This window comes from Oryzias latipes, chromosome 15 (assembly GCF_053564925.1).
Source record: "Oryzias latipes strain Hd-rR chromosome 15, Olatipes_Hd-rR_3.1".
NCBI lineage: Eukaryota > Metazoa > Chordata > Actinopteri > Beloniformes > Adrianichthyidae > Oryzias > Oryzias latipes.
This window is the reverse complement of record NC_136251.1, coordinates 29,144,687-29,169,354: the sequence shown is the minus strand read 5'-3', so window position 1 is coordinate 29,169,354 and position 24,668 is coordinate 29,144,687. Positions and strand designations below refer to the sequence as shown.

The 24,668-nt window shown below is 44.5% G+C and overlaps 3 protein-coding genes across 12 annotated transcripts; 2 read left to right on the top strand and 1 right to left on the bottom strand.

Moving 5' to 3' along the window:
• Window positions 1–22: 22 nt before the first annotated feature.
• On the top strand, window positions 23–7,512 carry snx5 (sorting nexin 5). The gene is made up of 13 exons (XM_004077463.5): window positions 23–211; window positions 1,336–1,440; window positions 1,525–1,635; window positions 1,777–1,898; window positions 1,987–2,110; window positions 2,406–2,501; window positions 2,595–2,700; window positions 2,778–2,853; window positions 2,949–2,988; window positions 3,060–3,146; window positions 5,854–6,013; window positions 6,088–6,173; window positions 6,538–7,512. The coding sequence occupies exons 1-13, from the start codon at window positions 179–181 to the stop codon at window positions 6,586–6,588; spliced, it is 1,197 nt and encodes a 398-aa protein (XP_004077511.1). The 5' UTR covers window positions 23–178; the 3' UTR covers window positions 6,589–7,512.
• A 2,102-nt stretch (window positions 7,513–9,614) lies between these two features.
• On the top strand, window positions 9,615–22,402 carry rrbp1a (ribosome binding protein 1a). 10 transcript variants are annotated; one of them, XM_023963246.2, is made up of 26 exons: window positions 9,615–9,882; window positions 11,470–12,568; window positions 13,264–13,424; window positions 13,508–13,630; window positions 14,091–14,243; window positions 14,366–14,484; window positions 14,562–14,715; window positions 15,379–15,517; window positions 15,604–15,782; window positions 15,856–15,893; window positions 15,966–16,041; window positions 18,452–18,486; window positions 18,587–18,662; window positions 18,736–18,773; window positions 18,856–18,934; window positions 19,021–19,110; window positions 19,188–19,259; window positions 19,334–19,423; window positions 19,512–19,604; window positions 19,679–19,729; window positions 19,806–19,886; window positions 20,018–20,101; window positions 20,938–21,015; window positions 21,530–21,628; window positions 21,721–21,864; window positions 21,952–22,402. In XM_023963246.2, exons 2-26 carry the CDS (start codon window positions 11,485–11,487, stop codon window positions 21,988–21,990), a joined length of 3,375 nt encoding a protein of 1,124 aa, XP_023819014.1. In that variant the 5' UTR covers window positions 9,615–9,882; window positions 11,470–11,484; the 3' UTR covers window positions 21,991–22,402. The 10 variants fall into 10 exon arrangements, with proteins under 10 accessions (XP_023819014.1, XP_023819011.1, XP_078787539.1 ...); XM_023963243.2 differs by having other exon boundaries at window positions 19,018–19,110; XM_023963245.2 differs by having other exon boundaries at window positions 9,641–9,778; window positions 19,018–19,110.
• Window positions 22,403–22,878: 476 nt separating this feature from the next.
• On the bottom strand, window positions 22,879–24,508 carry cfl1l (cofilin 1 (non-muscle), like). Its single transcript, XM_004077462.5, has 4 exons — window positions 24,353–24,508; window positions 23,489–23,775; window positions 23,343–23,419; window positions 22,879–23,273 (listed from the first exon to the last, which is right to left on the bottom strand). Exons 1-4 carry the CDS (start codon window positions 24,353–24,355, stop codon window positions 23,161–23,163), a joined length of 480 nt encoding a protein of 159 aa, XP_004077510.1. The 5' UTR covers window positions 24,356–24,508; the 3' UTR covers window positions 22,879–23,160.
• Window positions 24,509–24,668: the final 160 nt, after the last annotated feature.

Sequence of the window (24,668 nt, the reverse complement as noted above, 5' to 3'; positions counted from 1 at the left end):
AGTTTCAGCCAATCAGATTCCTCCATGGTGGAGTTTAACGTTTCGTCATCAGGATGGAGGCGGACAACTATTTGACAGTTTGTTAGATAGCTAACCAGCCCCGAAGTGAAGGGTTTCTGTGGATAGATTGGATTTATAGCCGTGCAAGTTTGGTCATCACATTGACTCTAATCGCACAATGTCATCGTTTGACGAAAACAACAAAGAAAGGGTGAGACTTTTGATTTTCAAACTGTTCCTGAAGTCATTAGCTAGCATTTGGAGAGCTAACACTATCGGTTGCGTTCAAGTTTATTATGGGTGTTTCTAGCTCTGCTAGCGTTTCGCTACAGGCGACAAAATTACTGCAATGACGGTCTCAAACGTGACTATATTGAACTTAATGGAACGCAAACAGCCTTCTTTTTATACTGAAAGCTATTTTAGGTATGAAAGCACAACTTTACAGCTATTTATTTGACAAAGTTAAAGTCACACGGTGAGTTTTACGACTATCTTTAAATATTTGTGCTTTTAGTTGTGCAGAAAAAATGCCCAAACATTTCTCTTTATCAAAAGTATATTCACAGTTTCAGACCTCACCTTCCTCTTCTTACGCAGCTTTTGTTTGTACAGATTGCTCTTTCTAAAGGTTTATGTCAATAACAGATTCAGTGGAGTTACCTATCCTAGTCTGCCTATTATTATTATTATTTACAGTAAACTCTAGGCTTTTAGGCATTCAACAACCGCCTTTTTGAATACCTGGACTGCCTTCAAAGTAGTTTATAGTTACAAAATCATGTTTTATTTCCAATTCATAGGAATTGAGCATGTTGTAAAAAACAGTTTGATATGTTAGAATGGAAGTGTCCGGCCTGGGTGTGGACCTTGTTGTAAGCGCAAGCAGGACCCAGCATGTGCCTTCAGGCCCTTTTGCCCAGACCAGCCCCCCATGTTTCCTTCATTCAGGAAGGATCTGCTGTCTTATCGGGTCTGAAAGAAATGTTTGAAGCAGCTGCATAGACGGAGAGAGGTTTCATTTAAATGCATGGTAACTTTTTTGTAAATAAAAAGTTTGCACAGCAGCTGCCAAAAGAGCCTTTCTTTTAGAGAACTAACCGTTGAAGACAGAGGATTTATGGACTTTATTAAGACTCCATATTATATTTAGGTTTGCTTCGATGATGGAGTTCCACTGATGCTCCCTGAAAATGCTTCTATATGTTTTATTAATACACTTGCATATTTGGAAATGACACATTTGCCTTTATATTCTTACTTTGTTGAACTGTAAAGTTCATCTTTAGCCTCCGCACTCACGCGACATCAATGTGTTATCGTCTTTCTGCGTAGCTGCGCTCTGTGTCTGTGGACTTAAACAATGATGCATCTCTTCTCATCGACATCCCCGACGCGCTCTGTGAACGGGACAAAGTCAAGTTCACGGTCCACACAAAGGTAAAGAAGAGAAGTGGATTTTTGCATCATTCTACGGGGCTGCAGCTGCTCAAATGTTAAAACTCAGTGCTTCTCTTTTGTCAGACCACACTAAGCTCATTCCAGAAGCCAGATTTCTCTGTTCCCAGGCAGCATGAAGACTTTATCTGGTTGCACGACACTTTGGTTGAAACTGAAGACTATGCTGGTCTAATAGTGAGTCACACCTGATAAGAAATGAGTGCTTCTATCTTTTTTAGTTTGTTTTTTATTCATTAAAATTGTACTTTTTTTTTTTTTTAACGGACAGCTGTTTCCCTTTTGGAGAAAAGTATACTTTCTATGTGTTACTTGCAGATACCTCCAGCCCCCCCAAAGCCTGACTTTGAGAGCCCCAGGGAGAAGATGCACAAACTTGGGGAGGGGGAAGCCACCATGACAAAAGAGGAGTACACTAAAATGAAGCAGGAGCTGGAGGCGTGAGTTTGCTTTTTCGAATCAAAATGTTTTGTGGCCTCATTTCGTGCCACATTCACTTCTTTTGTGTCGTCTTCTTCCTCTTTGCAGCGAATACCTGGCTGTCTTCAAGAAAACCGTCCAAGTGCACGAAGTCTTCCTGCAAAGATTGTCCTCTCATCCCGTTCTAAGCAAAGACAGAAACTTTCAGATTTTTCTGGAGTATGACCAGGATGTAAGTTCTCAATGCTGACTTGTTTTTCTGGGTTGCCAGTTTGGAGGAGAGGAAGTGGAGCTCGCCGGACAGCAGTGACACATGGCAAACTTCCTGCTGGGATCAGCAGTTACTCTTATCAGTGCAGTCTCTGTCAGTGAGAGACGGTGCAGTTTGCGGACGGGACTAAATCACTTTATAACATTTATTTAAGTTTGTTCAGAAAAACACAGACGCACATTACTCCTATTTTTTTTTGCAACTATTTACATTCTTCTGAATTCAACTCCAATCTCTTTTAAATCCCTGATTTTAGCTGAGTGTCAGGAGAAAGAATGCCAAGGAAATGTTCGGAGGGTTCTTTAAAAACATGGTGAAGTCTGCAGACGAGGTCCTCATCGCCGGCGTGAAGGTAGGGCTCCGGCGTGCTCCGATTCCAGCGCGGCAGATGAGGCTGCAGCCACTTCCTCAATGACCCGCCGCGTGCTTTTGTTTCCCCAAAAAGGAAGTGGACGACTTTTTTGAGCAGGAGAAGACGTTTTTGCTCGACTACTTCAGCAAGATCAAAGAAGCCACTGCCAAAGCGGAGAAAATGACACGCTCACACAAAAGTATTGTGAAAGTTTCACCGTACAACCTGAATAAAAATACACATTCAGTGAATACAAATGATGTTGTGTTTTTGCAGATATTGCAGATGATTACATTCGTCTTTCTGCCACTTTAAACAGTCTGTCTGCTGAAGAGAGCACAGCAAACACCAAGTAAGTGTTGAATGTTTAATTATATCAAAGGTTAAACTAATCTTTCTTAAAATGCAACTCTAGAGCTCCATGTTGTATTCTTTTAACCCTTTCAGGACCTTGGACCACATCTCGGATCTGTTTGAGAAGCTCAGAGTAGGTAGAACTACTACTTTATTAAATTCTGCTTGAAGTTGTTCCAAAACTTTTTGTGTGTGTGTTTGAAGAAAGTGGAAGGAAGAGTTGCATCTGATGAGGAGCTGAAACTCACAGAGCTGCTGAGATATTACATGAGGGACATCCAAGCTGCAAAGGTGAGAGATGCTTTTCGCACATTATATGTTTGTTTTGACTCAGATTTCTTTATTGCATCCAAGATGCAAGATACAACATTAACATTACATTGAAACTGTGTGTAAACATCACAAGCTATAGAAGGACATAGGCAGGCCAAAACTGGTCATGCAATTTAAATTTAACAATATATGCTGCTGTGCAAAGAGATTTTGTGCAAAACTGCATGTGGAAGGCAAAAACAGAGGTAGACATCGGTGGATGAACATGTGTATCACTCTATTTTCTTGTCTTTGCTGTTTTTCCAACCCAGTTTGTTCTTTTTTTATCCGTTTCTAAAGTTATAAAAACGGAGTAGGACAGAAGAATGATGTACCTGTTGTGGTGACAGCTTCCCTTCAGACTGGACGGTTAAAGATGTGATGCTAAAGGCTGAATGGATACGAATGTTGGATTGCTGTGACTTTTTATTTATGAATTTAAGGTGTTTATTAACTGAAGATCGTATGTGGTGATTTTGTTTACCCTTAGTCCGTTTGCCGATCGCTTTGGTTGTTTACAATGACACACAGTAGGATTGACACTAAAATCATTTAATGTAAAGGTCTCAAAAAGGTTTTTAAAATTGGTTTGAAAACAAACATGACAAGAGTTATGACACATAATTGTGATTGGAAGAAGTCAGGTTTACTGGAGGTTTAAATATAGTTTTCACTTTGTTTGTTATAAAACCAAAACAGTTTATTTTTTAAAAAGACATTTACACTTTTTGTGTACAGTTTTAGTCATATCGTGGAAATATTGTTATAATCTGAAAAAAGAAGCTGTGTTTGTACTGAAACGATGGTAAGCCAACACTGCCACAGAGAAATGCTCACAAGGCCCCAGACGACTGACGATTCATTGAATTGTGGGACTTTCTGTGAGTGAAACCATCTTCAAATCCTGTGATAGAGTGGACAAAGCATAGGTCATGTGACCAGTTTGACCAATCCGTGTTCTAGAACGATTTTTCCCTCAAATAGAAGCTTTTTTGCATCCATCTGTTTGCAAAATTTTCCTAAAATACAAAGACGGCTCATTAGTTGATGAGATTTTTGTTGTTTTCTGGCATCAATTTTCTTTTTTGTTAGTTTTTCTGGTGAAAATGGCAAACTTTTTGTTGGGAGTATTTTTTTTTTTGATAAGCTTTATTATTCTGTCATTTGACGCTGTTTTGAATCACCTCACCTCATCAGCTGGTTTTGGAACTGAAATTGATTGGTTGTTTAATCAAATCGACCATTTAAACCTTGTGCTATCTTAGATGACCCCACCCTTACATTGACGTGTTCTCCCTACCATGACAAAGGTGGATAAAGGTGGAAAGATTTCATGTAATCCATGGACACCAGTGAAGATCACAAATCATTGAAGAAAAAAGGTTCAGAGCACTGTCTAGTGGGTCTAGATGACCCAACTCCCAATGTTAAAGCGCCTAGGATAGCACAAAGGTTAAAAGAATCCAGTTGCAGTTTTGTTATAGTATTCATTTTTTTAAGTGGAATTAGGGTTGGGCGATGTCCCTTAAATTGGCCGTTGACGATGTTTGCTGTCAACCATCGGGATGGACGATGATATCGTCGGGGGGGTTGGGGGGGTATTTTTACATTTTTCGTTCTTGTATAACTGCTATTCGTTTTTTTGCTTTTTTCATTATATTTCCCAATCCGCGATGATCCAGTATAAACTGAGGGAAGTGACTTTAACAAAAAAAGTAACAAACAAAATAGAAGAGAAGTAGTCCGCTCCCGCACTTCCGGGGGAGTGCGGACTTACAGCTTTGTGTTTGATGGGAAGGGGGGGGGGGGGGGGGTACATGAGCGGTATGTGTGGGAGATTTAAGACTGCGATCCGTCCCGCAGCTCTAGGGGTACAATCAACCGAACTCAGAACCGGGTCTAAAAGTGTGTGTCTGAGCAGAGCTCGGATCGTCAGCACACACAGCGGTTTGAGCTTCAAAGCAGAAATGTCGCTCAGTCCTTAGAAAAAACATTCAAACAATCACGCGGATTTGTGTTTCCAGTCGTGTCCCGACTAAATAAAGGCTGATGTTATTCTTACATGTTTACGTGCAGCCAGCGAGCAGCACCACCCAAAGCTAATGTTGTTAGCCCGTGTTAGCATACTGCTAATCCTGGCTTCGTTCAGAAAAAGCACTGACCACACGGATTAAAATTCAAATGATGAGCGAACAGGTGTTTCATAATAACCGTAACATTATTAAAAGCACGTTTAGAAGATCATCTCGTATTTTACCGAGCTGACATGTCAATGTATATAGCCGCTCGGCGCTGTTTAACAATGTTTTGTATTGAATTGTTACATACAATAAAGTTTGAAGAAAAAAGGCCGCTCGGCGGAGTTTATATCCTTCCGTTTTTCAAACCCTACTGCGCATGTGCGAATGATTTATTCCGACGGAAAGTGTGACCTTAGTGAACGTTTTTATATTCTGAAAACATTTTTCTGGGCCCATGTACACGGTTGGATTCTAATCCGACCATTGATCCCATCAAGATATTTTGTACATGTAACTGCGGCTTATGGTGTCGACGCGCAACGTGGCGGGGGCGTGGCATCACGATGGTGGTCTCTCCATCGGGATGTCAGTCACCCATCACGATGGACGATGATATCGTCCATCGGCACAACCCTAAGTGGAATTGCATTCCTGTCTTCTGTCAGGACCTTCTGTACCGGAGAGCCCGAGCTTTGGCCGACTACGAGAACTCCAACAAGGCTCTGGACAAAGCTCGGCTCAAAGGCAAGGACGTTTCTCAGGCAGAGGAGCACCAGAAGCGCTGCCTGCAGAAATTTGACACTCTCTCCGAGTCGGGAAAGAAAGGTCAGTTTTATTAGAAACTAACTCTAAGCTCGCCTTTTTTTTTTGTGGTTAACTGCACAATGTTTTTCCCACAGAACTGACTAACTTCAAGGCCAGGCGTGTTGTGGCCTTCAGGAAGAACCTGGTAGAAATGGCTGAGCTTGAAGTAAAACACGCCAAGGTGAGAAACAAAGATTCCTTTTTGTGATCTAGCATGGGTTAGCATAAAGGCCACAAGCTTTAAATGAGTAATGTCTGGAATTTAAGAGGTTTTTTTAGTACGTTTATTTCTTCTAGTGGAGTAAAACAAACCAGATTGTTAGGATAGTTCTGGGAAAATGTAATTGGCTAAACAAAAAGATTCTTTTGTGCTGGAGTGGAGCTGAAGCTTTAGTCGTGTTTATTGGTGAAGATTCTATAGATTAATTTGTTTAATTTTTTTAATGAGCACAGTTACCCAAAGTGAAAGGATGAGGCCCGTAGACTGAAGCCCAGTGAAAGTGAGTTGGATCAGGACTCCATGCAAACCTGCGTTGTCTCCACAGAACAACATGACTCTATTGCAAGGATGCATCGAGCTGCTCAGCGGTAACTGACGGCCGCGTCGGCGTTCATGTCCCCCCTTCACCGAGCGGCTGGTCGTCCTCAGCGCCGTTCACGGACTCGGTTTGAAGGCCCGTCTCTCTCCACACCCGGGTCCGATGCCACTTTCTAAGCAGAACGTCTGTATGTTTACAGTCCTCCGCCTCTGCTTCACCCGTGGAGCACCGTCTGACCGAGACGGTCAGAATTCATATCTGTGTTTTCACGACACTTCATTGTATTTCCTGCCTTTTGATGATGTTTTTGTCCTTAAAAAGAGCAGCTGGACACACTTTTTCCCCTTCATTTATGTCTTTTGGTGTAAACATTTTTCCACTTAAGCAGCACCAGTTCCTGGGAGGTTTTTCCTGGACTCTCAGGCCTCTTGACAGTAGTGTACAAACACACCCAGAAAGTTTTGATTTTTCTTTTTTACAAAAACAAATTTGTTGTGATTGAAGAAAGCAGGAATTGGACTGTCGGATCCGTCGCCTTACTTTCACGTCTTTGTGATGGAGGAACTGAGTCAAATCCAGGCTAAAAATCCTCATGAAGCAACAGTCTGCATGTGGACTAAAGGTCCATATTTGCACCACGTGTTGAATGTCCTCAGCATCTCATCCATCCCATCCAGCTCAGTCCTTTAAGTGCTTTCCTTTCCAGCTCCTGTTTCATTTTCGGTATCGTTCATTAAGCTTAATATATTTCAACTAAGATTCAAAGTAAAAAAAAAAAAAAAAAGATGCACTAATGATATTGTAAGAAAATACGTTTTACAATCAAACAAAGCTCAGTGGGTTGTTGAAATGCATTATAGTTTTGTATGAAATTGAATGTATTTCTAAAAGATTCCAACTATGCGACTTTCTTTTCAAAGTACTTTTCTAGTGAAACATTTGTAAATTTGTGATAAAACAATTATACTTTCCCAAATCCCACTCTTGATGTTCAGTTTTTGTCTGGTTCTGAACAGAATCTGTGCAGATTACAGCCGATTGTTTAAAAAGAAATGCTTCTCAATGTTTTGATGGTAAACAATCCGGGTTTTTTTTTTTTTGAGTTTGCTGAATTTTAGCCACCAGGTGGCAGTGTTCCCCCATCCTCTGTCTGAATTGAAGCACAGCTGTAAACCAGCTTGTGTTAAATCCATTGACTGCTGGATCCTGGAAGGGGACAGAGTGGTGGATTGGGTAAGCCTTGAGGAAATGCCAAAGACCTCACGGGAATAAGCCGCACCGAACTGCGTGAGCAGCTCTGAGGGCCCGCAGCTGCTGAGGTAACCTTCAGGAAGAGACTTCAGCCCACGTTACCCTCTGCTAGCCTGCCGCACTCCTTCCAAATCCTTATCCTCCCTGTTTGAAAAAACAAAGCAAAACATGCAGTAGAGTAACTGAAAAAAAAGTGTCACGCAAAGTTTTACCAATCCCGTGCTCACAGGTGGACTATGCATGAAAGGTTTGTCAATAACGATGACCCCTGTTGTGCAGTCAGGGTGACCTCCAGGGGTTGGCTGTGTTCACTGATTGGATAAAAGAGCAGACCGCAGCCAATGAGCGCCTTGCAACATACCTCTGCAAACAGATTCGTTTACCATCTGTAATCAGAGCAAACAGTTTTAGACACACAGGCTTAAAGATATGAATCCAAAGAGCAAAGCCTGCAGTTGTAACTTTGGTAAAAGTCGAATAATCTGTTTTGTTTTTTTTTCGTTTCTAAAAATGAGCAGATTAGTTCTCTTTGGCTGCAAAAACTGAAAGAATTGGAGATTCTTTTAACTCGTTTTATGAACTGAAAAAACTTGGTAAACCTGTGATGAACTCAGTGACAGTAAATTGATTAAACGAAGGTTTTTGTAGTAATTAGCGAGACAGAAACCTCATTCGGGCCTCAACAATCAGGAATGAGGCCTTAAGAAAACACAGACGAGCGGGAACAGCAGCCTGTGTCATTTATCCATTCATCTATTGTCATTCAGGGTTGAACAATTAGATCTGTCCTCGCTGTGGAAGAATTCAATTATGGAAGAGCTTTTAACATAATCTGAGTGTGAAAGCACCTGCCTTATGTCTCACTGCTCAACACCGCAACAGAAAGGTCATGACTAAAGCAGGCCTTGAAACAGGACATGCGGGAATGACTCATAAAATCTCTCCTTAAATAGAAGCTCTGTTAAAAAAAACACGCAAAATAATAACCATGCTAATGTGTGACGTATCCAACTATGTTGCCTTGGTGCAAAGGAGTAGGCTCAAGGTGCTTTATCAAATTCATGCTGGGAAATTTGCAGTTTGAGTCTTTTTTTAAAAGCTCTGAGCGCTCTGACACGTTCTCCTAAATTCCTCACACTAATACACACGTCAGCAGTAAGAACCTAATGAGTAAAGTTCACCGTTGTCACACTTTAAATTCCATAAAAACCCCACCGATTAAACAGCACTGAACTAAGACAGAGGTTTTTAACTTCAAAAAGTTTCTCCTTTTTTTTGCAGTTTTCTTTCTAAAATGAGTTTGAATCCACACACAAAAAGTGTCCTTCCCAGACGTTGCAGTAAAAAATACTTTTAACAACTTTGCAGGATCAATCAAGAGTGTTCTAACTGCATTTGGCAGCTGGTGACTGAAAAAAAGAAAGTAAAAAATGCTGGAAAGCCATCATGGCATGTATGCAAATTAAAGGTAGCGTGACTGACTGAGAGGTTATGTAAATCAGATTAAAAATTGATATTCACCACCGAATTTGCATGTTTTCTATGAAGCAAACAAAAGAAAAGAAAAGTAACTGATTAAATTGATTATGACATTAAAATATAAGTCCACACTATTTTCTTTCATTGTCTTCCTTTTTTTGTATTTTCACATTAAATAAATTAGCATTTCAATTAAGACATTGTTAATTTGCTGGAATTTATTATTTTTCCGCAACATTACTTGTCAAATTGTATATATTATTAGTTTAAATCCACGTTTCAGACATGTTTTCAATTTGCGTTCGTTTAGCAATAAACTACATATCCCGTCAGGCCAATTTCCGGTTGGCCCCATTCCAACCAATCACAGGCCTCTCGAATTTATGGTAGCTCTCAGGGGCAAGGGGCCAGCGCGTCTTGCCAACTCAAAGTGCCACGACTTCACAGCAGACCAGGGATCCAGCGGAGTGACGGGAGAACAGTGGAGAAAAACGCAAGTTAGCTTGATAGCAGGGGGGTAAGAAGCAGCTTCGCACCAAAGTCACTTCACCTCCAACCGCAAGCTTTTGTGTTCTCGATCCGTCTCCCGAAGTAAGCAGACTTAGCTTCATCCGCAGCGGAGTAAGTGTGTCATTCTTGGAATTTTTTTTTTTTTGATTCATTGGGTCCGGAGTGGCTAGCTTGAAATGCTATCCACTGCTAACGTCTTAGGAACAAACTATTCGTGGAGGAAAAACTCGATGAAAGTTGCGTGTTTTTTCAGCGTTTCGTCATCTGTTCGGTTTTATCCTAGCCTGTCCAACAGCGGCGCTGATTTATACCGCAAAGCCGCACTTTATTTGCCAACTTCATTGACCAATAACGGTGGCGGCTGAGCTACTTTACAATTAAACCTTATAAAATAATCAACAGGTCACGTGATCGGCAGTTTAGCAGCTTTTATATTGTGGAAAGCCTTTTAAACATACGGTGCTGGAGTGGCGGTTAGCTTAGTTTTCCACTAAAAAAAATAAATAAAAGAATGTTTATGTAAAAATAAATCTTTGCCCAAATTTTAGTGTATCTCTTTTTTATGTAAACGACGAATTTGTGGTCAATATTGGGGTCAGCTTAGGCGGAACTCGAACTAATAAAATGCATTGTGGGAGATATTTCCATCAACGCGCTCCGAACGTGGAAATTCCAACGCTCATTAATGAAGGCACACATCACTTGTAACACCTCAGTGGGCTCAGTCTTAAGGAGGTTTGAGTGCACTTTTATCCTCAGTCAACACGGACTGATATAAGTTCTGCTCCTCAGCTCAGATGCAATGACGTGTGACTCAGACCAGGAGGCTGGACCATCTTTTCTTCAAGACTAGTTTGTTCTAACAAAGCCCTGCTGTACTCTTACATGTCTCACCTTTTCTTTTAAAGACTTTCTTTGTTTGGTCAAAACTTAAACGATGGGTTAAGAAAAATGCGTCTTAAGTTGTCACCACCTCCTTTTTTTTGCCCTGTGGGCTCAACTTTCTGGTTTGTGGTGTTTCTGCAGTTGTAGCCCATTCAAAATCTGTTTTCGGTGAGCAGGAAATGAACTCCAGCCAGCTTCAAGAAACGCTGGCTGTTACGCTGTGTCCTTTTTTTTCTTTTCTGTGCTCTTGACCAACTTGGTTTCTCAAAAGCCTTGCTTTTTACATAGTGTAAAAAATATCTTTATAGTCTAATTTCGGTTTTGCATCATCTAAATAAATTACCTCAGTCCATTTTAGTATTTAAAAAATTGTTTTTTTTAAATTGTGCCACATGATTATGCAAAAAATTAAAACAAAAAATAGGATTTTTGTCTAAATGTTTAACTGAAACTTTACCTTAGGACAGACTTTGTTTCAATGATGAAAACCTTTATTAATCAGTTTATGGAAATTAAATAATGCTGCATAGATAAGTGTTTGTGTGGTGAAAAATGCTTTAAACTGAAGTAGAACTTTCTATGTAATTTTCTGCTGGTTCAAATGAATGGGGAAAGTGTACAATAGTGCCCCCTCGTGGGCATTTAAGGTAATTGTTTATGTTTGCTGACTGGTTTTATTCTGGATAAATTATGACAAATCTTTTTTTTTTCTTGTAGAAATTAAGTTTAATTTTTCTTTATTTTTTGTTTCTTTGCTTAAAGAGTTTACTTTGGTTGTTTCCAGTTTTGATACGTTTTTATTTCTTGTCTTAGGTTTAAAGAAACCAAATGATGGACATCTATGACCCCCAGACCCTTGGAATTGTGGTGTTTGGTGGATTCATGGTGATCTCTGCGGTTGGGATTGCCCTCGTTTCCACTTTCTCCATGAAGGAAACCTCTTACGAGGAGGCGCTGGCCAAACAGCGCAGAGAGCTGGGTAAGACGCAGACGGTTCGCACCGAGAAAAAGAAGAAAGACAAAGCATCTGAGAAGAAGACCCGTGGAAAGAAGAAAGAAGACAAACCTAACGGAAAGATCCCAGAGCAGGAGAAGACCGAGGAGGCCGCCGAAGCCGACTCTGAAACGGATGCACCCGGCGAGCCTGCCGCTGCTGCACCGCCGGCTGAATCTGCCCCCCTTCCGGTTGTCCAACCTGCCCCTGCTGTGGAGGTGAAGACAGAGGTGCAAACCAAAGCTGCAGCTGAGCCCACTGCTGTTGCTGAGCCGTCACCTGTGCCTTCACCTAAAGAGAAAAAGAAGAAGAAGGTGGCAAAGGTTGAGCCAGCTTCAACTCAGCCCACCCCAGCTGTGTCTCTGCCTGCACCTGTTAAGACTTCGAGTGCACCTGTTAAGCCTTCAGCCACTCCCGCACCTGGCAAGCCTTCGAGTGCACCTGCACCTGTGAAGCCCTCAGCGGCTCCTGCACCTGTGAAGCCCTCAGCGGCTCCTGCACCTGTGAAGCCCTCAGCGGCTCCTGCACCTGTGAAGCCCTCAGCGGCTCCTGCTACAAACCAGGCTCCATCTTCGGCCCCGGCCAAAGCTCCTGCCCCCAAGTCTGCGCAGGCACCAACGAAATCTGCCCCTCCGCCTGCCACGTCAGCTCCAGCTCCGACCCCCGCCCCAGCGAAATCTGCCCCTGCTCCAGCCAAGTCGACTCCCGCCCCAACCAAACCCACTCCTGCACCCACTAAGGCTGCTGCAGCCCCAGCCAAGTCTGCAGCACCCTCGTCTAAAACTGCCCCGGTGTTGGAGGCGGTCGTCAAAGAAGTCCCGGTCATGGCGGTTCCCCCCGTAGGATCTTCACAGGGTCCCGCCGCCGCCAAAACCCAGGAGCCCAAGAAGAAGGCTTCCAAGAAGAAGTCTGAGCCAGGTCAGTAGATGTGTTCCATTTATCTTTCTGTGTAAAACTCCTCACTGAAACGTCCAACTGTGTGTTTTAAGGTGGTATTTCTGTGTTATTGTTTGGTCCACTTTGGCCCAAATGAGCCCTCTCCTTTCCTACCTCCTTCCTGATTAAAAAGCGTGTCTGGACAGGAAGTGCATTAGCCATAACACTGGCACTGGAACTCTACTTGTTTTGGACTCGGGACGGAGACCACGTCTGAATGACTGGGCTGCGTAAACAAAGCCCCCACATTGTGAGGTAGAAACAACCTGCTGGGACGGGTGAACTTCCACCCCTGCGCCAACGGGACCCGGGGTTCAGTCTGGCACTGGGATCTGGAGGCCAGAGAGCGCCGCGGCTTGTCCAAACACTGTTGCCTTGTTTTGTTTGCTCACAAAGCCGTTCAGTGACTCCGACGATGAGTACAGAGGAGGGGGTTGGCGTTCTCCTCCGCCTGAGGGCTCATCTCCGCCTGGCGCCACAACACTCCACCATTTTTAGCCAGCTGAAGCCGCACAGGCCTCCAACCAAAGAAAAGTCTTCACTTTGTGTTCTACAAAAGCAGAAACCAATAATTCAGTTTCTGCTGTAGTGGAGGACGAGCTGCTCGGCCTTTCTGATGCAGACCGCGCGTTTGATTCGTACAGGTGAACTTAAAGGATGTCGCTCTTTCGTTTCAGCTCCTGCGGCGGCGGTGGACTCTGCTGATGCTCCTCTGTATCTGCCCTACAAGGCACTTGTTTCCACCATCAGCAGCATGATGTTCACTGAGGGGGAAGCACACAGGCTCATTGAGATCCTGTCAGAGAAAGTGGGCGTCATCCAGGACACCTGGCACCGGGTAAGACCCGCCCGTTGGGGGAGGAAGACTGCTGCAAGAAGCCTGGCGCTGATCCGATTGTTTTTCTACTGTTTGTTTTTCAGGCCAGTCAGAAAGGAGATCCGGTGGCCATGTTGAAGAAACAGCTGGAGGAGAAAGACAAACAGCTGGCAGTAGAGCAGGAGGACGCTTCTGCTGTTAAGAACCGTCTAAGAGAACTCACCAAGGTAGAACTTTGGTGCCGAGTTGGTACCGATGTATGCAGAACTGGTACCATGTTCAAAACGGGGAAGTTGGTTGCTTTGCTTCGGACATGTTACTTGAGCACTGCAGAGAGAATGATATGAAGAATCTTAGGGAAAGGTCCGTTGGTCCAGACTGAGATGGCTTAATTGGGTCCGGATCGAGTCCAGAACCTTGCCCTGCCTTTCAAGCGGACATTTCTGTTTCGCACAGAAATTTGCAAACACCCTGCAGTTTGTCCCTTTGTCCTGAAGGGGGCGCTGGAGGAAAAGTGAAGAGCAGAATGCAGCCAGCTTGTGAGGCGGTTATAATATTAGTGTAAGAAAATAGAAAAGTTAAACTAATGGTTTTTAGCATTTAAGGTGGGAACAGATGACGGCGTTTGGTTTGAAGGAACTTCTTGCAGGGATTTTTTTTCTGACGTCTGACCGATGTGTCTATCAGGAGCTTTCTGCTGAAAAGTCCAAAGTGGCCAACGTGGAAACAAAACTCAGCTCTCAGCTGAGCAAGAGGGAGCAGGAGATGATCGCTCTGCAGGCCCGCATGCAGGCCAGCTACCAGGACCACGTGGCCCAGACGCAGCGGCTCAACGCCAAGGTTGGTTCCATGAACTAAAATCCCCCCCAGACCACATCTGTTTATGTCTGTTTGCCTTTCCTTTGCTCATAAAATTAGCATTTCCCCTTAAAAACTGTTATCCAACTGTTAAAACTCCTCAGATCCAGAGTCTACAGGAACAGCTGGACAAAGGGCCCAACGCCCAGCTGGCTCGTCTGCAGCAGGAGAACTCCATCCTTCGCGACGCGCTCAACCAGGCCACCAGTCAAGCTGAGAGCAAGTCGGTTCCCATCAGAGCGACAACAGACGCTTCAAAACTGCACGTCGTGAATGTCTCCTGTTTTTTTTAACTCTCAGACAAAATGCAGAGCTGGCCAAGCTCCGCCAGGAATGTGCAAAGTTGACCAAAGAGCTGGGAGAGAAGACTGAGAGTCAGCTCGCCGAAGAACACGCCAGGAAAGGGCTGGAGGCCAAAGTCTCCGCTGCCGAGAAGCAGCTGTCGCAGCTACAGGTCAGCCCAGCCAGCCGGCTGTTTATGATGTTTATTCTGTCCTTCCAGCAGCTGCATCCAACCAGACCAGGGGCTTTCAGTGCTGGTCTCTGCAGCTAATGAGTCAGGAAGTGACTGTGCTGTGAAATCCCAGCCCTTCGTGCCGCAGAAGGAGCTGAAGCTTTCGAGAACCGAACACTTTCAGAGAGGAAGCGCTCTTCTCTTTTCTTTGCATTTTATCCCGTCAGTCGAGAAGCTTCTCGCTCGTGCTTCTCTTCTTTGAAGCAGTTTTTTTAAAAATGTCGCCTCTTTGACAGAAACCCGTCTTTTCGTGTCTATTCTAAGCAGCTGCCATCAGGCAGGATTGATGACAGATGTTGGTTTTTGTCTTTGCCGGCGTGAATAATCGGTGGTTTTTCTGAACGGTAACATTTGGACCGGACGAGTCATGCAGCCACAGACAGGCGGGAACTCTTCTGCATTCCTGCACGGCAAAAACACTTCCTGTCTGACTCTTTAAAAAAAAAAAAGCTGCTAAATAGTTTGAATGTCGTATGGACTTTTCCTGCTTGGTTTTCCCATCGTTGGGGGATACTTCAACACTCAGCCGGTGTACGATTAACAGCTGAGTTCTGCTGGAGTAAATGAGTGGGTCTCTGCTGCCCCCTGCTGGTTGTGTTTCAGGCCAGCCACAGCAACAGCGAGGAGGCGTTGCAGAAAAGGCTGGACGAGGTGTGCGAGGAGCTCAGAGCGACCCAGAGCAGAAACGTCAGCCTGCAGGCCTCCTTAGACAAAGCCCAACAGGAAGGCAGCGCGCTCCCAGGTGAGAAACGGCGTCCGAACAGCTTTACCTCCAAAGCTGTCTGGAGGTACTTGGACCATGAAATGATTGGGAATGTATCCACGCAGAGTTACAGGCTCAGATAGGTAGACTGGAGGCCGACGCCCAGAAGCGCCACGCTCAGGTGGAGGCCCTCATCGCTCAGCTGAAGGAGACGCAGGAGGAGAACAGCCAGCTCGTGCAGAAGGTGACCTCCATCAACTCCCTGCTGGAGGCCAGTCAGAACAAAGAGGAGGAAAGCCAAAAGGTGGGACACTCGGATTTTCTCTGCTGACAGGAAGAAACTTGTAGGAGTTTGACCGATCCTGCTTCTTTCACAGCCAGAAGATGCTGCAGAGCTGGAACGTCTAAAGCTCAGGTTTGACGACCGACTTTGGCAGATTTTGCATCCTTTTTGCCTTCGGATCTTAATCCCGTGCTTCTCCTACAGCCTCGCAGAAAGAGAGTCGCAGCTGAGCGCGCTCCAAGACGAGCTGAAGCAGCTGCAGACCAGACAGGAAGCTGCTGTGAGTCCGGCTCCTTAAAGTCCCACTCCGGTCCTCTTTTCATCTATTGGAAATGCGTTCCCAGTAGTCTTTTTTTAATGATGAAGGATGGGCCAATACCGATATTTATCTAAAATGCCACAAAGCTTAAAATTTCTGTTCTTCTGGACCCCACAAGATAGCACAAGCATTATTAGAAATGCACAACTTCTCTTTTGCTGATAGATCCCTCCATCACCTATCCTTCGTTTTTAGGCTAAATCTAAAAAGCTGTTGTTTTTGTAGGACATAGTTTCTGCAGAGCGGCAGGAGTTCACTCACCTGAGTTGTGGCTCAGCCACTTCCCACCTACCGCCTCTTTCAAACTGCTTTTTTTTTTTTTTTAAATTTGCTCCAGATTCATGATTTGATCAAAGAACTACTCAGAAATGCCACTTTAACCTCAGTTTTCTTAATGGATGTCCTCAATCATCAGCGAGACGCCAGAATATCGAATTACATAAATGCCAAAAATTGAAAGGGCGTAAAGACAACTAAGCGGGCGTATTTAGAAACTGAGTGAGTGAACCTTAAAACTGTGATGGCGCAATTCTAACCAAGCGACCCCGTATTTTACAACTGAACGGCTGAAATCCTAACTGAACAGTGATGCTGCTCGGTCAGTTCTCTTTTGAGCCCTCACCTGGATTTACGCTCAGTGTTAAGGGGGCGTTTTTGTCACTTGGGGGCGGTATTCAGGGGTTTGTTTGTCACTTAGGGGCAGGAACCTTTCTGGTTGATCTGATTGGCTGAAATTTGCATGCCAAGCAGCGAGGCGGGACTTTAATTTTGGGGCTTTAATAGAAAAGGAACAGCGTCTGTAACGTGGATTAAAAGCATTAAAACGGTAACAAATGCAGTGAATTTCACATGAGAAAAACTTACAGCACAAAAAAACCCGCTGCACTTTCTTACCTTATTTTTGGGTCGTTGGTTAATGTTTTAATCCACGTTACAACCGCGTTTTTTTTTTCTATGATTGCCTCTAACGGGGGGGAACAAACAAGTTTGACACAAAGACCCGACATTTCTAACTGTGATAGTCAAAGAGCCACACCACACACTGACCTGCCAGACAAACACACAATTAAAGCCATATTATTTCTCATAACCCCCTCCTCTCCTTACAACAGCACTGGATTAAACGGCGTATCTTAGTATCTTCAGAGCTATTGAGCATTTATGTTATGATTCATATCTCTATTAAATTTTAAAAACTATAAGCAATAAAATGGAGGTTGACTTTCTAACAAAATTTAGTATAATAATAATAGTGTAGCATGACAATGATGACGAGTCTTCATTACCAGTTCGTATAAATATAGACATTTATTCGCTTTTTAAAAGTTCACTGATTTTTACAGAATGGTGTTTCACAGAGGTTGCACTTTGTTGACGGTCCCTTGGCAGCCGGCTCGCTGCTCTGTCTCCATTCACAGCTTAAAACGAACAATTCTGATTAAAAGGCAATAAAAACAAACTTTTTTCTTTAAAAATGCTTTTGTGGTTCACTCTCTGTGTTAATACAAAATGATTGAGATACTTGCTGACACATTTGAACGTTTATCAGAAGAGTTATTGAAGAAGGAAGTCCGAATCTGTGAAGATCTAATTTAACCGAACTGCAGCTGCTCTATTCCCGTGTTCCTCCGCGTAGCTGATAGCTTGCAGTTTAAAATGTGCCTCATAATCGTGTCTCTTTGCATTTCCAGGGTTTCCAAAACGAAGTTGTTCTGCATTATTCACATATCTGCTCCTTTGTACTATTGGGGGGGGGGGGTGTCTTCTATCACGTCCTCTCCTCTCTCCGTACCGTTCTCGTGCTGTTCTCTCCTAGATCCTCTTTACTGAAGTCACACAACAACACATTAGGGCCGCTCTGTACATTTAGGAGAAAATGTAAGACTTTCACCTAATGGTTGTGAAAGTACTGAATATAGAAACTATGATAAAAGGCAGAGAGCGACATGCAGCTCAAGAGCCGCCTGTTAACCCCCCCCCCGCACTGAAAAATGATGGTCCCGCCCCTCTGCCTCGCCGATAAGCCATGCAAATTTCAGCCAATCAGATCAACCAGAAAGGTTCCTGCCCCAAAAGTGACAAAAACGCCCCCTTAACACTGAGCGTAAATCCACATGAGCGCGCAAAAAGGAATTGACCGCACAAGATCACTGCTCAGTTAGAATTGGTTTTAAGGTTCACTCACTCAGTTCCTAAATACGCCCGCTTAGTTGTCTTTACGCCCTTTCAGTTTATGGCAGATATGTAATTCCATACCAGAAGATCATGTCAGAAACGCCGTTTTTCCTCAGAGTGGGTCTTTAACCTGCCATCAGTAGTTTTTGCCATCAATGCTCCTCGTATGATGACCGACGGTCTCCTTTTCCAACAGGAGAAAAACGTCGCAGAGCTCGAGCAGAAAAAGAGGTGCAGCCATTTTTCCTCGTTGATTACCCTCAGACCCCCCCCCCCCCCCCCCCGTGGCTCCTCCCCTTTGTTTTTTCTTAACCATGTCGGTTTCGTTCAGTGAGGACTCCGGCCTCGTCTCGTCGCTTCAGGAGGAGCTTCAGCGCCTCAAAGAGGAGACGCTTCAGAACGCTTCGGTACGCTCTCCTCCGTCAGCTAAAGCCAGTTTTCAGAGCGCAGATCTGACGTTTGACTCCTTTCTGTCTGCAGTCGCATGCTTCATCAGAACTCGCACTGTTACAGTCCAGGTAAGAGGAAGAAGACGCCGCTGAGCTTCAAGTCCGTGTCCCGGCGATGGGCGGGCCTCACGTCTGTTTTGCTGTTTTCCAGCCTGAATGAAAGAGATGCCCTGGTTACGTCGCTGCAGGCGGAACTGAAGGAGGCGCGGGAAAAGCCGGCGGCAGACGCAGTAAGTCGCCCGCACTGCTGCACTGGTGGCCTCGCCGCTCAGATCAGCTTGTTGTGAATCCCAAACGGACGTTTCTGCTGCAGCAGGAGGCCTCGGCGCGACTGGTAGAGTTCCAGAACAGAACCAAGGAGACTCTCCGGTCCATTTTCCCTCAGATCTCAGTGGACACAGAGCAGGTGTGAGGAGCAGAGCAGAGAACAGACCAAAAAAAAAAAAAAACCTTCCGAGATAATTTGGTTTTCTCTTCATTTAGCTCGACTGGTTCCAAGTATTTACCCAGAAAGCTCAGGAGGTTCTCAGCCAGCAGAGCCAGCAGTCGACCTCAGTAAGATAAATCATATTTACTGTCTGACGGTCTCTGTCAGAAGCAGAATCTGTGAGGTTGTGCGTTTGTTTCAGGACCTGTCTGAGAGAGTGAAGGAGGCAGAGGAGAGCCAGCGCTCCCTGCAGGCTGAATGTGAGCAGTACAGGACGGTTCTGGCTGAAACGGTGAGTGAGTGAGTGACCGTCCCTCCTGGAGCGGGACATTGGCAAAGCCGGAGCTCCTCAGTGATGCATTCAGGCGTGTCGGTTTTAGGAGGGGATGCTGAAAGATCTGCAGAAGAGTGTGGAGGAGGAGGAGCAGGTGTGGAAGTCCAAGATGAGAAACTCGGAGGAGCAGTTGAAGGAGGTGAGCTTCTTTTAGTCCATATGTTTGTTGAAAAACTGCTGACGTGTCTAACATGCCCCCTTTTCTTTTGTCAGGCTCTGGAGAAGGTCAGCAGGCTGGAGGCAGAAAACCAAAGTATACAGAAGGTTTGTCTTTATCCTGACGTCTGACTTGAACGTGGACTGACGTTAAGTTGGCGGTTAAATTATTCGTTTTCTGCAGCTGAACGAGCAGGTGATGCTTCTGGAGGCTCAGCTGGAGAAGCAGTCGGACATCCTGGTGACCCCGGAGGAGCTGGAGGAGGTACGCGAGGAGCTTTAGATCATAACCCGTCAGTGGGAGGATCTTAACTTATTCAGCTTAAGTAGAAAGCGGCGTGCGTGTGAAGATCGCCGCTCTGGTTGTCATCTAACGTTTGTTGGCTCTCCGCTCAGCTGAAGCTGCAGCTGGCAGACAGTCGGAGCCGGCTGGATCTGGCCCTGAAGGAGGCGCAGGCGCACAAGGAGGAGCTGGGACAGGTGAGTTTCCTGCACCGTTTACCTCCTGTGGGGAAGCAGGGATGTCCCGATCCAGTCACGTAGTTTCAGGATTCATTGGAATTGGATGTTGTGAACTGATCAGTTGTAATATTTATTGTATATTTATGATCAGTACTATACATTTCACTTTTTATTAATAAACATTCTACTAGAAGGACAGATCATGATATCGCATTGCCGTGAAGCGCAGCAGAATATGACCGTTTATAAAGTTAGCGAGACGTTTGCAGATTCAGACTTCCAGGTAAGGCTTTTAATAATAATTATAAGAATAAGAATAATTTGTCTTAATGCAAACGACAGCTTACAAAGGCTTTCAAAAGAAAAAAATGTTGTTTTTATTCTTTAAATGAGAATCAAACTGAGGCGTCTGCTAAGGGACCGTCTACAAAGTCTGGGAAACGAATGAATCAATCTTTACGTTTATACTTGTGTGTGTGTTTTTTTTTTTTTTTGTTTGTTTTTTTAAGAGCAGTTTTAAGTAATTTTTTGGATTTTAAGAATTTGTAATGTGGATAATAATTGATCAAAAATAGTTCTGAAGATCCTACAGTCACCAAACCTGCTCACATGATTAATGTGATGATTAGCTATTTTTTTCTAGCTGATAGTTGCACTTTTGTATTTGATTGTTAAAGCTACTTCACAGAACTGCTCTCCTTAAATGTTAAATGATAAAATAAGGTTCTGAAAAATTATTTTTTACTCTCAAAATCGAGTGATGCAGATCGGGGCATCCCTATTTATTTTTCTCACGTTCATGTGTCCCCCGTGAGGATTCAGTAGATCGGTCCAGTGACGGCTTCCTGTTTCAGGTCAGGGAGCAGCTGAGCGAGATCACAAAGCGGGCTCAGGCCGAGCAGAACGGCCCGGCTGAGGCTGAACCCAGTCAGGTCAGGGTGCAGAAAGTCCCGGGGGCACCCTTCCCTTTTTCCCTGGACAGCAGCTCCGCAGAACCTTCCGTCTTCTGGAACCTGAACCAACGTTTTGGTTCAGGTTGACAGAAAACCCTGCCAGACGTTTGTCTGATCGGATCTGCTGTTCCTGATGCTAACCGCACTTTACTAACGCTCCTCCTCGGCATGTTCACCTCCTTAACGTGTGTTTTCTTTTTTTTCTTAACCGTTTTTTATCTCAAACTTTAGGAAATAACCCAGTGAATGGTTTACTGACATGCTCGTGCCTTCTTTCCGTCTGTGTGCATCAGTTTTACAGCAGAACAGGCATCCATGCAGATCCTCAGACCTGCAGCTGCTTTCATCCGTGATCTGCAGCAGCAGACCACGGATGAAAGCAGCTGCAGGTCTGAGGACAGCAGCTTTCATCCGTACGCCGCTTCAGCTCCTCCTGCTGCAGGTTCTCCATCAAACTCTTGTTGACCAACCTCTGTTCTTCCTGAACTTCCAGGCACAGACGACCATAGGGGAGCTGAAGGCCCAGCTGGACCTCCTAAAAGCCTCCGAGGAGTCTCCTCAGTCCGACACAGAAGACGTAGCTCAGCTGAAGGTTGGTTTGAGCGGTTTTAAAGCCATCTCCGACCTCTCGATTCCCGTCTGGGATGGGGTAGTCACTTCTCCTGCTGCCGCCGTTTGGTACAGGAGCGCCTGGAGAAGGAGAAAAAGATGTCCAAAGACCTGGGCCAAGCAGCCACCAAACTCCAGCAACTTCTCAAAGCCACTCAGGAGCAGCTGACCAAAGAGAGGGAGACTGTGAGAACATTACAGGAGCACCTGGAGGACAAGGTGATGCTGGTGGGAGGGGGAACAAAAACCTCATGATCTCCTCGCTGGTTCTGATCCTGGTTCTGTTTTTTTCTTTTTCTTTTTTAGGGGGAGTACGTGGAACTGAAGGAAGGCACGTCCGTCTGAGATGAAGATCTTTGCAAACACTACAAAAATCTGCCAAAAAAGCCTTAAAAATTTCCCCCCATAGTTATGCATTCCAAAACCCTTTTTTTGTGTTTCCTTGTGCTGTAGTCGATGGCAATTTGTAGGAATTGATCATTTCAGAGTTAGATTAGAGAGAATCCTGCTGTAATCTGAAACCTCACATTCCATCTTCAACTGTCAGGAATTATTTGCCTTATATTACAACCCCCCCACCCCACCCCATAGCTCAGTGTTAAAAGGGAAACCGGATGTATGGACGTACATCAACCTGTGCAATTACTTTGTATGTCTTTTCTATGTGGCTGAATGATGGGAACATTTGGTGGTCTCTGTACAGGACTCTGTAGCTGGCTGACATTTGTATGAATGAATAAACTACAGTGTAGCACTACTCAAGTCTTTGTCTGCATCATGTGACAGTTTCAGATCCGTTTGAACCAAACATCCTGATCGGAAACGTTAAGACGCAGCTCACAAGTGTTGCTGAAAATTTCTTTAACTCAAATGAATCCGGCGGCTCCCTGAAAGGGGTTTAATAGGGTTTTCCCTCCAGAAGTGCAGAAAAAGCTGCCATTGGTTCATGTTTGCATTTTTTTTTGAGCAGAACTCTAGTTGAGACCTCCCGCCCTGTCACTTCCTTATATGGTATTAATCTGGCGAGCAGTGACACCAGGATGTGGCTGTGCCGCTCAGTGAGTCAGGTGGGGCGTCAAGCTTTCAAAGTGTTACAGAAACGTTCAAAACATCCAGTTAAATGTTTCTAAAGCAGATCAACTTGACATTTAAGATCATTTCATGACCTTGTGGAGGCCTAAAGGTCACTTCAGGTTAAAATAAATGCTCCAGATGAACAAGAATGACGAGATGTTGTCAAATGCATTTTCTTTATTACTGCAGCAGTGGAAAAGGTTTGACACTAATCGAGTTGCAGTTACAGTGGAGATGAAGCATAAATTGGGATACTTATGGAGTTCAGACAATTTATTCCAGACTTCTAAATGCACTAAAGTCTCTTGGACCCAAATTTGGTTGGACATTTTAGAAACTAACCCTGCAGTGGAGGGCTTCGGTCCAAAAGAGCTTTTTTAACGTCTACAAAAACAAAAAGACTCAGTCGGCTGTGATGAAATGGACAGTTTGTGACTTTATTCAAGCGAGATCAACGCCCTCAAGTCTTACGACGCCTTTCCCCATCCGCTCGCCAAAACTTTGCCTGGTTCCATAATCTGACAGGTCGTTCATCTGCAGCTCATGTTTGATACCTGCAGAAGACGAGAACATTCAGTACCCAAGACAAAACACAAAAACCAACCATTTCCGTGTGGACGTACCCGTCAGGATCTTCTTAAGAGAGTCTTTTGAGCTAGCGTACCGCATTTTTTCCTTGATATGTCCCGTTTCAGGGGCCCTGGGGTGGAGGAACATCATTCAGGCGTTTCCCATAGACACTTCAATCCGTCAACCAACGAGGACTTACCACATCACGAAGACCAGCTCCTCTTTCCTGCTGGACTCTTTGGTTTCAAAGTGGCAGTCGTACAGGATGTAGCAGCACCTGGAGGGCTCCAACAGCGACAGGAACTGCTTGAAGACGTCTTGGTTGGCCAGGTCCTTCTCCCGTAAAACCTTCTCTATCACAATGAAGCCATCTTTGATTTCCAGAACCACCAGTCGGATGCGCTCGTTCTGGTCCGAATCCGCCTTCACCACTTTCATTTCATCCATGATGGTCTTCACATCATCGTGAACTTGTACCCCAGATGCCTTAAACAAAAAAACAAAAAAAGTGGGGAAAAAAGATGGAAAAGGTTAAAACTAAACTGTCAAACGGTCAAAGATGAGTTGGGCAGGTCAGCAAATGTGGGTTGTTATTTTTCTTTAACTTTCAAGCAGAAAAAAGCAGAAGTAAAGAAACAGGAAGATCCTCTGAGCGTTTGAGAGCAGACGGCCTTGCTGCTAACGGAGGCATAAGAACCATCAACTCCTTCTTGTGCTGCTTCCTTGTGATTTGGAGGAATTGCTTGTCTCACATTCCAGTCATTGTGGAACATGTTAGCACAGGACCACCAAGAAGAAGCTCATGTCTGAGGCAAGGCGAGTCCCCCTCCGTTTTAGAGCCAAACCATGTCTTTGCTAAAAGTATTCAACCAGGTTTGTTCCAAAACCCTAAAATATAAAAAGTTCCAAGCTTTTTTTGGCCATAAATCCATTTGAACACTTTTTTTTAAACATTTTTTTGCCAAACAAGGAAATGACAAAGAACACACAAAAGTCTGCTCAGCAGCTGCAACATACGTGTCAAAATGCACATTTCTTCATGCGTTCATGGAACGCTACTCACCATGTTGCTTCTGATGTGTGGAGGAAACAGGCAGCAAAGAAAAATGGCAGCAGCAGTCAAAATGCCAAGAGCTCTTATAAGGAAGCAGAAGAACAGCCTGACTCACAGGAGGGGGCGGAGCCCAGGCTGATGAGTAAGCCTCCTCCTGAACCCGCCCCTTTTTTCACAGGTGTGACAGTTTTGACTACAATCTCAGTGTTTGCACTTCAGTGACACCAAGCCCCGACCACAAAACCCTCCCTGCAAGTGTGCAGTTTGTTTGTTTTTTGTCCCCTCAAAGTGCAACCATGATGACGGACGTGACCTTTTGTGATGG

What these genes read in the sequence shown, in the direction of transcription:
- snx5 (XM_004077463.5), top strand. Translation starts at nt 179, where the DNA reads ATGTCATCGTTTGACGAAAACAACAAAGAAAGG. An exon ending in ATGAAGCAGGAGCTGGAGGC is followed by an intron (nt 1,899 to 1,986) that starts GTGAGTTTGCTT and finishes TCCTCTTTGCAG; the next exon opens with CGAATACCTGGCTGTCTTCA. An exon ending in TCCTCATCGCCGGCGTGAAG is followed by an intron (nt 2,502 to 2,594) that starts GTAGGGCTCCGG and finishes TTCCCCAAAAAG; the next exon opens with GAAGTGGACGACTTTTTTGA.
- rrbp1a (XM_023963243.2), top strand. Translation starts at nt 11,485, where the DNA reads ATGATGGACATCTATGACCCCCAGACCCTTGGAATTGTGGTGTTTGGT. An exon ending in AGCAGCTGTCGCAGCTACAG is followed by an intron (nt 14,716 to 15,378) that starts GTCAGCCCAGCC and finishes GTTGTGTTTCAG; the next exon opens with GCCAGCCACAGCAACAGCGA. An exon ending in TCTCAGTGGACACAGAGCAG is followed by an intron (nt 19,111 to 19,187) that starts GTGTGAGGAGCA and finishes CTCTTCATTTAG; the next exon opens with CTCGACTGGTTCCAAGTATT.
- cfl1l (XM_004077462.5), bottom strand. An exon ending in GAGCTGGTCTTCGTGATGTG is followed by an intron (nt 23,420 to 23,488) that starts GTAAGTCCTCGT and finishes CCTCCACCCCAG; the next exon opens with GGCCCCTGAAACGGGACATA. An exon ending in TCTTAAGAAGATCCTGACGG is followed by an intron (nt 23,274 to 23,342) that starts GTACGTCCACAC and finishes CGTCTTCTGCAG; the next exon opens with GTATCAAACATGAGCTGCAG.